The 12,070-nt window shown below is 47.5% G+C and overlaps 3 protein-coding genes across 3 annotated transcripts; 1 reads left to right on the top strand and 2 right to left on the bottom strand.

Annotated features, from left to right (window-relative positions):
• Positions 1 to 6,253: 6,253 nt before the first annotated feature.
• Positions 6,254 to 8,211, bottom strand: FOIG_09379 (uncharacterized protein). The gene is made up of 2 exons (XM_031209630.1): positions 7,871 to 8,211; positions 6,254 to 7,820 (listed from the first exon to the last, which is right to left on the bottom strand). The coding sequence occupies exons 1-2, from the start codon at positions 8,119 to 8,121 to the stop codon at positions 6,671 to 6,673; spliced, it is 1,401 nt and encodes a 466-aa protein (XP_031060717.1). The 5' UTR covers positions 8,122 to 8,211; the 3' UTR covers positions 6,254 to 6,670.
• Positions 8,212 to 8,310: 99 nt separating this feature from the next.
• Positions 8,311 to 9,814, top strand: FOIG_09378 (uncharacterized protein). Its single transcript, XM_031209629.1, has one exon. It carries the CDS (start codon positions 8,424 to 8,426, stop codon positions 9,615 to 9,617), a length of 1,194 nt encoding a protein of 397 aa, XP_031060716.1. The 5' UTR covers positions 8,311 to 8,423; the 3' UTR covers positions 9,618 to 9,814.
• On the bottom strand, positions 9,736 to 11,702 carry FOIG_09377 (uncharacterized protein). The gene is made up of 3 exons (XM_031209628.1): positions 11,324 to 11,702; positions 11,032 to 11,269; positions 9,736 to 10,982 (listed from the first exon to the last, which is right to left on the bottom strand). The coding sequence occupies exons 1-3, from the start codon at positions 11,599 to 11,601 to the stop codon at positions 9,819 to 9,821; spliced, it is 1,680 nt and encodes a 559-aa protein (XP_031060715.1). The 5' UTR covers positions 11,602 to 11,702; the 3' UTR covers positions 9,736 to 9,818.
• Between the last annotated feature and the right edge of the window lie 368 nt (positions 11,703 to 12,070).

Genomic DNA, 12,070 nt, shown 5'->3' with positions numbered 1-12,070 from the left:
CATCTGGAGACAAGCGGATAGCATTTCCCAGGCCGGTTGTGCCCTTTCCACTCTACACTCTACACTCACTTGACTACCCAGAAGGCACCAAAAGGCATACTCTGCCTACTATACTATCCACGGGGCAATGGATCCCATCACGAACCTTGAGAAGTTGGGCGATAACGACCAAACAATTCGATACTGGCACCCAGATGGGAGTAGAAGACGCCCTAGTCTGCATTTGAAAGCATGACCAAAGTACAATGGAATTTTTGAACGGCATTTCAGGATCTCTTTTCCGCAAGATACTGATCTACTGGAGGGTGCGATCAAGTCAAAGCACGATTTACTGCGCATCCACATTGAGCAGCGCCGTAACTACAACAGTCAGTTTGTCTAGGAAGGCGATTTTGGAAATGAGGAGACAGAGGTTGAGTCCGAGGATGACGGTGAACTGAGCGACGATGCTCATGACGCCCTCCACGATGAAGCAGTTGCTGAAGAAGCTATAATGAAATCGGAGGATGACACCTCCACTCCAAAAAGTTGGGTTAGGATTAGGGACTTACAACGGCGCTGCTGGCCATTTTGGAGAGCAAGACTCTCGTGGAGTCATTGGGTGACTGTAACTTGGTGGAGGAGCTTGAGCCGCGGACCGCCAGGCAGTGTTTTTCCTACCTCCGACGACTGGTAATGCCGTTCGACTTGTCTGTGGTCTCTGGTGGCTGATGAGGTAAACTTTTCATTCTTATGCCTCCTTTCACGAGTGACAGGAGCTACAATCCAAAGGGCTCACTTTCCATTACTGCTCTATATCCCTTCAACGTCGCATAGCTTGGAGGACAAAGCTCGAAATCAACTAGACCGTCAAAGTAGTCACAAATGTTGTACTCAGACCAGGAGAAACTCGTCATGGAGGCCAAATTTATCATGCTGCAGAATCACAGTTGCTATGGTGCCTGGACCGCAACTTGGCTAAGACTGCCAACCGGGCTCCGAAGTCACGACAGTCCCTTCGAATAGACCTGGATCCAGTCGAACTACCAGGACACCAACCGAGGTCTACTTTGAAATCATACATACTGTATTACTATATTCATACATCCGTCCTGGGTTTCTGTACAGAGATCCCGTGCGGTAGCTACGAGGTACAACACCATCATGCCTGCAGATGATCGAGACAGATACTACTATCGCTTCGCTGTTCGAATGTACAAGCCTGGCGGCGACAAGCCGAAGGGATCGGGCTCTACCAGCGTCGCTGATAGTAAGAAGCACCCTCAAGCAAAACGCGCAACATGACTGTCGAAGTACATTCAGTGTATGGAGGGACTATTGGAGCAGAGTGGGTGGGTTGAAAGAAAACAAGCTCAAGAAGGATCCGATTCATTTTGATCAAGTTTCTTGCTAGAAATGTTCTCCGGACTAGGGTCCAATGTCACCAGTCTAACAGTAAGTTATTCTCCTACAAGGCGGCGAATCTACAGTTTATGAGAAGTTGCCAACAAGGTTACACTTTGGCAACATACATACATTCGTCACCTTTTGTCACCCTTCCTCCTTTGCTGGCTGGCCCCATCAACTGAAAACTCGATGGATATAATACATTGACGGCCTTACGTATAAAAACGACTACTATCTTAGTAAAAGGTAGCTCCAAAATGCTCGCGGTATAAATCCGTCCTTTCAACCAAGGCAAAGACCTACTCCCTGCCCTGTTTATATCCATAAAAAAGAATTTACCTAATATAGATTACTTATCTCTTTTTCTTTATAGGCTATCGAGCTCTGAGACTTCTTCCCTTCATAGAAAATTAAAGGAGGGCCCTAGTTAGGACGCAGTTGAAGTATTAATATCAGACTTGCGGCCACATGTACAGACAACCGCCTTCTCAATTGCGGTCTGCCTTTGAAGTATGCACCAGGCCGGGGTTTTTCTTGTTCGCATTCTAACAGTGTCAAGAACAAGGATACTTCGTTGGCAAAAGTATCTCACCCTTCGCCGTTTGATGGCTTTTTCGATATATCCGATGCCGCCTGCTACTCAAGGCCCTGGCTCGGTTCGATGACGGAGTTAGAGACACAATACATCCTTTCTTCGAACAAGGAACTGTCCAAGCGGTTTTAATATGTATATATAACACCGACTACCCTTATTACATTCGGCAATTACTGGACGACACTCAATGTGAGAAGAGAACGTGACTTAATCACATGGACGAGGCACATCAGAATGAACATACCGATAATCCTGGGTCGCAAGGAGTTGTTCGTTTGGCTGAGGCACATGAACGGCGACGTTGCGAATAGTGTATACACAACCCAACCAGCTACCAGGGCAATGATCCACGCCATGAAGTAAGCTTTAGCTACTTTTCCGGATGCTAAGAACTTTTGCGATCATAACATTCAGGCACATCATAATTGAGGTTTTTCTGATAGATGGAAAACATTCGTCAGATCACCGGGGTAGTTTGTTAAAACCGCTTTTGAAGCACTATATACATCTTCCTGTGGAAGAAAGCATCGCCAAAAATCAACAAGCCTAACTGAGTCGACCCACTAGGAGCTTGGAGAGAGAATAACAGTTCTCCTTACTCAGAAACCTTTACCTGAGACACGGACAGTATCTGAGGCAGTTTTATAGAAGTAAGATGAGTCACCCACCATCCCTTACGTTGAGCAAAACCATGGAGATACGTACAGTTACGTTTCAAAGGTATGTTCTGGAAATGCACGACTCCTAGCTATGTTGGGATGGCTTATTCCCCTTTCTGAAGTCGATATTCCATGCAATTGCAAAGACATCTACTAATATCTCTACAAGCGGTTCTTTGCTGTTCTCGTTTTGCTAATCATCTTACTCGGGATTCGTGGTCCTCACACGAATACTCCTCATGGTCTTCGATCCCCCGGCTTTCCTGAATCTCCTTTCATAGGGATTATCACGGTTCTTACAGGGACATGCATCTGAGTTAGAATTGAAGGACTTCCTGTTCACACAGATGGAAAGCCCAGAGCTGAGAGAAATAGCTAAAAAGGACGTCATGAAGCATGATAATCTTATTGCAGAGATCGCCCGTCAATTTGAGTTTGACAGGTTACTGGCCGACATCGAGCCGTTTTCTGATCTTATCCTGCCAGAGATTTGCGCCCGATATGAATTGCCCGACACTCTGCGTCCTAATCATGCAGACCTCAAGAGCGATGTGGAAGCTGCTGGATGGCGTCCCACAATGATATCAACCAGAAGTTCAACTACCACCGATATCATCAACCATCGATGTGAGATTCTGAGTATAATATCCCTCATATCCAGCAGCCAGATCACACCGCATCTTTTTCAAGCACAAGCACGATTAGGTGACGAGACACCGCGGCCTTGCCTAGCATAAGTTTTAACTACTTTATCAAACAATCTTCATTACCACCATCATGGACTTCTTAGAGAGCTTATGAGGCTTCTTCCTCCATCTAATTCTTTGCGGCGACCACACACATATTTCCAAGGTTCTCATCCATTGGATGAAATCTAGAACGCTCGCATGTGGTCTCTCGACCTTGCATCTCGTTTGACTCTACAAATATATTTGTCCTTTGGTATACCGTTCTTCTCATATATATAAGCATTTCACAAAGCAGAAGGGGGGAGAGAATGAAACCATCGATCAAGGCATGAGGTCTACAGGAGAGAGGTTTAATGACTAGAAACACCCAAGGCACCTCAGATTCAGCATACTTACCAGCAAGTATGAAGTGTCGATTTTCTTTATATATAACAGTCCTGGCGCCGGTGCTGGTCGTGGTCGTGACAGGAATCCCATCTCCCGCCAGCAAGACGAAGACAACCCTGAGATGAAAGGCTCCTTCATAATCCCCGCTCTACCACTAGCTGGTCTGCCTGATCTCCTCAAACGAAATTTGGTATATATACAAGCTCACACTCATACCTACAAGCGAAACTCACGATCTAACAACAACATGGTCAACAAAATGTGTAGAGTTGCCCTCCAACAATCCGGAGGTCAACGACCTCCGGAGCCGAGTGAAGGTGATCAAAGAAGGTAATGCATACGTGGAAAACGAGATACATCAAGCAATAGCGGGAGATAACAACTCCACCGAAGCCAAGACGCGATAGCTTTGTGCTTTGGTCTGCTGCCTTGACTCTACATGTGTCATAAACAGCTGAACTGTTTCTACCACCTGCTATATACACCACTCGAGATACTAGGACAAAACAATGGAACTAATTGAAGCGCAACCTCTTAGTCGGAAAATTCGACTCTCTATATAAATCATGAACCAAATCTCAAGTCCAAGGACCCGGAATACACGATGGGAACCCAGGTTTGAGCTCAAGGCTGATATCCAGTCCCAGCTCATCGAGAGCTTGAAGAATCCATCATGGCCTATCATTTCGGCAATTGGTGGTAGATTAAGACCATCTCGCAACTGAAGGACGACGCCGAAAAAGATATCAGCATTTTGCTCTACCTGTATCTTGACATCCTGGGCTAGGAACCCTCGATCATGGCCCAGGTTGTTCTTGGAGTGGATGACACTCCCTATCTTTCTGGTGAGTATTCCCGATATCGGCTTGGTTAGAGTAACCTTCAAGGCGTATGCTGATTTCGCAGATCGTATCATCCGTAAACTAATCGACACATTAGTGATATGCTCTGGTATCTGACAAGGAACTCATATATACGAGGCTCTACGAGATTTTGTTTTCTGACCCTTCATAGTGGACAGAATTGCCTGCTTCGCGCCCACGAGCGGCGCCGGCCCACCTGAGCATGCCAACAAACAACAGAGACAGGTGCTTCCTTAGTACCATAATCAGAGTTTTCTTATCTTAGCAAGCTCAGAACTCGTCATAGACTCCCCAAGGCCCCAAATATCTCACTTTGCGCGCCTTTCAAAAGCCCGGGTCTGCTGAGATGCTGCCGCCGGGTCCTATTGTCAATGCACCGCTTCCGCTATTGCAGATGCCTTCATGGCTGGCATCGAGTCCCGACAAAGGCTAAGAAATCGCCAGCCTCAGGTCAACCGCGGATACTTCAGACCATTGTCTCTTCTCGCGAGTAGCAGATATCGCGACCGAAAGCCTAATCGGAGTTTGCAAGGACATCTAGGAAGTAATCGTCAAGAAAGCCCAGTATTGCTATTAGATATGCTCTACCAACCAATAGGCTTGAAGCGGAACATGGCTTCTCTGAGTTGACTGTTCGTCGCGATCGTGGGCAGCTCACGAGTGAGGAAGAGGGGATGAGTGTTTGCTATTCCTGTAAGAGAGGTACTTGAAGAATGACTGATGTATCATCGCTGATCCTTGATTCTAGACGATGCCAGGATCTACCTAACCCTACTGACAACATTGACTCACCAGAAAACCATGGCTACCTTTCCTGTTATCACCGTCAGCGCCTTTGGCCAAATCGGCTTCTGGAAATCATATCTCGAAGAGATCAAGGAGACCTACGTCTGTGCGTGGTATATGAGCACACCAAAGATATGCCCTATGACTAAACTCCCAATAAGTCGTGATACGATGGGTTCGGTTGGCAAAAGCGAATTGTTATATATATATATATAATATCAAGACCATCCCAGCAGCGCCACGTGTGAGGGGGTGCATGAAGACTGAACCTTCAGAGTCTAGCCAGGCCTCCATTGCCGCTGCTGTGAGCGACCAGTTCCTGATCCTCCTTGATCTAAGTCCTGGTGTATCAGTCTAGCATTTCCACCAGGACCGACCACTCATTTCAAACAAGAGAGAAATCCTGGTCGTCAACTACCTATATTAAAACGACTAAATTACACACTTGCTCTTACAACAAGACCAGAGCTTACGCCCAAATGGAATAAATTACCAAAACTCAACTCAGATTAGGCGAATCTTCTTCCTCCAAAGGGGCCGCATGTGGGGAGGAGATATACAGAATCGAGGGTCAGGACTTACCAAGCAGGATTCTGACAAGAAGGAGAAAGACCTATATAAGCATTTCAATGACCACTCAACAGCAGGTCGACCATAAAGAGTGTGTTGTCGATGCAATCGAGCACGCGACTGGCTTCTGCTTCTACCACCCAGCCTATTAGGCTTCAGAGAGTGATTGTTGGACTTCTACGCCAGTTATCTCTAATACCTAATATTTATGTATGCACCGACACCGTTGTATATGCTGAGAAGCTGGATACACCAGATGGAGAAGACGACGACAACTTACTAAGAAACATTACTGATAATAACATATGATGAATACTTCACGATAGTCCTAGATTCCTATATGCAGCTTAATTAAAAAGAAGAATTAGAACGCCTTACATGCTTGCCTTGACCATGTGAGAACGATGAGTCTCCATGCCAATAATGAAGAGTCTCCTCTTAGTATCCCAAACTGGCACAGCTATTCTTCACTCGCCGTCTATTTCTTTCGGCAACGCACCTTTAGCCAAGTCAATCCCAAACAGGATCTCATACTTAATGATCACTAGTATACTCAATCCACTCCCTCGTAACCCTTATCTTCCCAGAAACAGCAGTTCCATCAACCCCAACCAAATTCTCACTCAACCAACATAGCTCCAGTCTTACACACCGCCTTCTATGCCTTCCCTATCCAGCCCAACTCATTGATATATCGCCACAAAATCCCATTTCCAGGAATCCCTCCTTGTCAGCTCATGGTGCTTTCCCGGTTTTGAGGTGAGTCTTATGGGGATAAGTGCTGGCGACAATGTCGACTGCCACGCCAGCAAAGTACTCTTCTCCCTTCCTTGGAACCCCCTTACTACTTCCATTATTCGCAAACCGTCTCTTAATGCACGCTCCCAATCGACGAGAGTCTTTATTCGCTTTGTTCGCATGTCCGTCCAATATACTTACATTTCGTAGCTTGTAACGTATGGCATCTTTGACGAGCTTGTGTATCTCATAAGTGCGTTCATTATTGCCGAGATGGTGCTCTATTAGGAAGGAGAAGTTCTTGAGTCGACGTATTGCTTCTCTCTTCTTACTCTCAAGCATGTCTTCCATCTGCTTTGTTTCTCCATGCGCAGCAGCAGCATCCAATAACCGCTCAGTAATCTCCCGTTTATCCATGTACGCAAGGATGTGTAGAATTTTGTATGCCAACTCGTTCTCTTGGCGAATGAGATGAACCGAAGAACTCCAAGTCTCAAGAATGCTGTTGGAACTGTTGTGTAACCTGTATCTGTCGAACTCGGGTTCTTTCGAGATGCGCCAACGTGTTTCCTCTTTTTTCAAGTCATTAAGATACTGGCTGACGGACGTCTCTGTTCTTCGCATGTATGCCCCAGCTTGCGAAATAGCAAGCGGCAAAAACTGCAGCTCTTCAAGTAACAGAGTAGCATCATCTAGCTCGTCATCACCTATTGATTGAGGCATTGTCGACTCAAGCAGTGCCTTGCTTTCATCAAAAGTCATCCTTGAGACAGCTACACCTCTCCATACGCCTACAAGACTCCCAACAATTGCTTCATCACGGCTGATCCACAAAATAGTGCCATTTGGGCCTTTCGGGATGTAATTTATCATCTTGCTGGTGTTTCTTGCTGCTAAACCGACGCCAAGTAAAGACAAGTCGTCGGCATTGTCGATGATAAGTAGCCATCTAGGTAACGATTCAATTCTATGTCGGACGTTTTGTAGAAGCTCAGGCACAGAACCTTGAGCGTTCATGCCCAGAACGCTTGCAATTGAGCCATAATCTTGTGCAAAGGTCGCCTCGCTATTTGCATGAACCCAAAAGACGGAGCATTGTATTTTACTGTATCGACTATATGCGAAATCCAGAGCGATTTGCGTCTTGCTGTCAATTTGATGTGAGTGACGTTCTTGTGACAATCTCAGTAGGCTTACCCAGATCCTTCGAGGCCCCAAAGAGCGGCGCTTCGAAAGTCGTCGGAATTCTTTGGTAGAAGTTCCTCAAGTTTGGATAATATTTCAGGCCGTGTAACAAAATCTTCATGTTTCTCATAGGGAAACAGAAAGAACGGCCTCGACTCAAAACGTTGATTGAAGTTGAAGGTTTGGTGAGCGTTGCCTGTAGCACTGATCCCTGTCACAACGTTGCTCCCGTAGACAGGGTCGTCAAATCTTGGGCCAGCCATTTTATTAAGTATAAGATGATGTCTGAGATGATCAAGATGTTTTTACTCCAAGATATCGTGAGACAAATTCGCGTGTCGAGTTCCATATCCCTCAAGGACGATCAGATCAGGTCGTGGCCAATCGACGTGATCACCTTGCCGCCCAAGGCCCTGGTCAGGATCCGTAAATCGAGCCTGGATGAAACACTATCATGCTTCTCGATCTTGTCCATTTCGCAGGCGCTTAAGGCTTCTTTTCTCCTCAACTCGACAGAAACCCTGTACTTTTTTTTCGGTATGCAAATCCGTGGTTGTGAGATCCAATGATCGCTCCACCAAAAAGCCGCAATGACTTCCTAATTGGCATCATCTGTGCCCTTCCTCTTGAGTATGAGGCAGTTGGCCGTGTTGTCGACGAGTTTTGGGAAATCAAGCTTGGGAGAGCGGTCGGCGACACAAACTCATACTCATTCGGCCGCATCGGAGATGACAATGTTGTTCTTGTCATGTCAGGCATGGGTAAGGCCAATGCTGCGAGTACGGCAGCGAGCCTTCACATCAGCTTTCCGAACCTCGAACTTGTTCTGGTAACTGGGATCTGCGGTGGTGTTCCGACGTCTGATTCGAGTGCGGAACTTTTGCTGGGCGATGTTGTAATCAGCAAGGCTGTCGTTGAGTACGACCTTTTCCCAGGCAAACTTAGGAGCAAAAGCACCATCGATGATCGGTTAGCAAGACCGACGAGACATGTACGTAGTTTCGTTGCTCGTTTCGAGACAGACAGACTCCGCGACGCGCTTGAAGACAGGTCAGCTCTCATCTTGGAAGAGCTTCAATCACGAGCCGGGGTGGAGGGCCAGGATTCGATCTATCAATATCCTGGGGCAGACAAGGACTGTCTATTTATTCCCTCATATCGACACAGGCACCAATCGGACTGTGATATTTGCGCATCTGACTCTAAAGAGGTGTGCGACGCAAGTCGTAAGATTTCGTGCTCCGAGCTTGGATGTGATGAGGAACAGCTTCTTGCCCGGAAGCGTCTCGACCAGAATCGTAAACTCCAAAAGGATGGTCGCGAGAAAGAGGCTCAAGCCCCATTCGTGTTTGTTGGCCATTTCGGTTCGGGAGACACTGTCCTCAAATCAGGCGAAGAACGCGATAGGCTTGCACGAGCTCATGATATTATCGCATTTGAGATGGAGGGTGCTGGCGTCTGGGAAGAGATACCGTGTATTATCGTTAAGGGCGTATGTGACTACGCCGATAGCCATAAGAACAAGGGATGGCAGAACTTTGCGGCTGCAACGGCGGCAGCTGTGACGAAGGCTCTCATTGAAGAGTATCCCAAGACTGATAAACCCAGAAAGCAAATTGATGATAGCAGCAGAGCTGAGAGCGAGGAAAGTAGTGAAGTGGGCAGGGATGCGCCAGTATTTTATGCCGATGTGTCAAAGTGCAACATTTTCACTGGATTTCATTCAAGTGGTGGAACGCAGGTTATCAATTTTGGATGAAGGTGAAGGTCTAGGAAACAGTAGAAAGAGGGGGAATGGGAGGCACGGTTGATTCACCACATGATGTCACTGTAGGCAAGGACTCAAGATATAAGAATGAGTAATATGATACTCAAAACGCTTCATAGGATTCATAACTATTTATAAATGAGTGCCATTTATGACACAGCTAAACCATTTCATATTTTGTATCCGATTCATTTAAGCTTCCTGCTTTCGCTGGTGCTCGAGCTCAATGCCAGTGGCGTGGCTCTCCTCAGCATATCGCTGCTTCTCGTCACGAGCCTGATCAAGCTCCTCGGCGTTCTTGTTACCGTGAAGACCGATCTTATACCAGGGAAGCTCGAAGAGCTCATCCATGCTCTCGAGGCTTCGTCCACTGGTCTCAGGAACGGAGAACCAGACCCAGACACCACCGACGAAGGTAACAGCGGCAAAGCACCAGAAGGTTCCCTTGGGGGAGATACCGCCCTCAGAAACAGACAGAAGCATGTTGGGGACAGCGCGAGAGTTTCCGTACTGGTTGGCGAAGTGAAGAGTCATAGCCCAAGATGTAGCGAGGGCACGAATGCGCAGAGGGAACAGTTCGGCAGTCAGGAGGTACTGCATAGAGTTCCAGCCGAGAGCCCAACCGAAACCAGAGACGTAGATCATGGCGATGGCGCCACGAGAAGCACCCTTGTCGCTCTCGGGAAGAACAAAGTCCTCGACGACACCTAGCTGGGGGATCTTGGTGAGGAAAGCAGCAACGTAGATCATGGCAATGGTCTGAAGAGTGATACCGATGAGAAGAGCGCGCTTTCGGCCGATGACATCGACGAGGAAGAGAGCGCAGATAACAGCGGCGATGAGCTTGACGATACCGAAGACAGCGGTGACGAGAAGACCTTCCTGCTTTCCAACAATGCCCATGATCTTGAACAGATCGGGAGCATAGAGGGTGATGGAGCCAGCGCCGGACCACTGAGAGAGGAACTGAACCATAGAGGACATGTAGAGACGGTACAAGTTACTAGGAACAAGGATCAACTCCTTGACCTTGCCAAGGAAGCCAACACCCTTGGTAGCCTCGAGCTCATGGTCAAGAGCAGCCTGGATCTCGGTGATCTGGTGGACGATGTACTCTCCGTCAGCGGGCTGCTGTCGGAGACGGCCCAGCACGCGGGCGGCTTCGTCGGGGCGTCCTTCCTTGACGAGATAGCGGGGAGACTCGGACTGGAAGAAGCTGAGGATGAAGATGATGCCGGACATCATGATGTGAAGACTGGTGGGGACGAGCCATTGGTTGTGAGAGTCGTCGGGGAGGTTGAGATGGCAGCCGTAGTTTGTGAAGTAAGCGAGGACGATACCGATGTAGACAGCGCCCTGATCTGTTAGATGATGTATATGTAAAGGGTGAGCGGAGTAAACTTACAGTGAACATGCAAGAGCAGAGACCTCGAACAGCCGCGGGGGCAATCTCAGCGATGTAGACAGGTCCAACGACAGGAGTCTGACCGACACCAAGACCACAGATGAAGCGACCAGCATAGATAGCACCAAGGTTTCCGTTGACACCACCGATCATGAAGATAACAATACCAACAGCCCAAAGTGTGCAAAGAACACGAGTAGCCCAGATACGACCAATGCGATCACAGATCAAGAAAGCACTACACCAGTCAACACCCAAATTCCCCATCATTAGCGAGGGGCGAGCGACTTACATCAGAGCACCACCGACAGAACCGATTTGAACCATAGCAGAGACATTGGCCTTGATATTAGCCTGCTCAACGGAAGAATAAGAATCATAATGAATAGTCTCCTGGAAGTCCTTGCTGTTGAACGATCCAGAAATGAGACCCTCGTCAATACCTCGCGCAGCACCGAGCAGAGCAAACGACACAACGGCAAACCAAAGACGCCAGTTGAAAGCGCCCTCTGGTTCGCCCAGGTCCTTCAGCTTGAAGATGTTGACGGGTTTCTTGACGCCTCCAGCCATGATGAAATTGCCCTTGGTCCTTAGGTAAGAGATATAAGGGTAAAAAAGAAAGATGGACAGAAGTGCCTGGTGTAAAAAAGGGAGAGACAAGAGGAATCTGGGGATCCTTTTATACAAATTGCAATACTGGTTTCCCCACGAGATTTGCGAGTTGATCTGGTTCACCCCGCTCTTCTCTCCGGACTTCGTTACACCGAATCCAACACTAAACTTCTTTCCCCATCCCTCAAATAAACAACATGATGATCCCTCCGTTCACTAACCATCCTCGAAAATGACATCCAATAGCGGAGTCTCCATCGTTTGGGGCACTAGAACGTTACAGCGGCCGTGGAGAAACCTCTCACAGGAAAAAGAAATATGGGGGTCTAGCAATGACGCTAACACTCATCTTTTGTTCGCCGAGGCCCCCCCCCCCCCTCACGTTCAGAAAAGGGAAAGTCTGACATCAATTATCACGGCAATGGCT

Source organism: Fusarium odoratissimum, assembly GCF_000260195.1.
Source record: "Fusarium odoratissimum NRRL 54006 unplaced genomic scaffold supercont1.15, whole genome shotgun sequence".
Classification (NCBI taxonomy): domain Eukaryota; kingdom Fungi; phylum Ascomycota; class Sordariomycetes; order Hypocreales; family Nectriaceae; genus Fusarium; species Fusarium odoratissimum.
The sequence above is the reverse complement of the archived record's forward strand: the minus strand, read 5'-3'. Positions and strand labels throughout refer to the sequence as shown.

Bases quoted from the DNA above. Each gene is read 5' to 3' on its own strand.
- FOIG_09378 (XM_031209629.1), top strand. From the start codon at position 8,424: ATGATCGCTCCACCAAAAAGCCGCAATGACTTCCTAATTGGCATCATC.
- FOIG_09377 (XM_031209628.1), bottom strand. From the start codon at position 11,601: ATGGCTGGAGGCGTCAAGAAACCCGTCAACATCTTCAAGCTGAAGGAC. The intron at 11,270-11,323 runs GTAAGTCGCTCG...TGACTGGTGTAG, and splicing joins TCTGTCGGTGGTGCTCTGAT to TGCTTTCTTGATCTGTGATC. The intron at 10,983-11,031 runs GTAAGTTTACTC...CTAACAGATCAG, and splicing joins TCTGCTCTTGCATGTTCACT to GGCGCTGTCTACATCGGTAT.
- FOIG_09379 (XM_031209630.1), bottom strand. From the start codon at position 8,121: ATGGCTGGCCCAAGATTTGACGACCCTGTCTACGGGAGCAACGTTGTG. The intron at 7,821-7,870 runs GTAAGCCTACTG...TCAAATTGACAG, and splicing joins TGGGGCCTCGAAGGATCTGG to CAAGACGCAAATCGCTCTGG.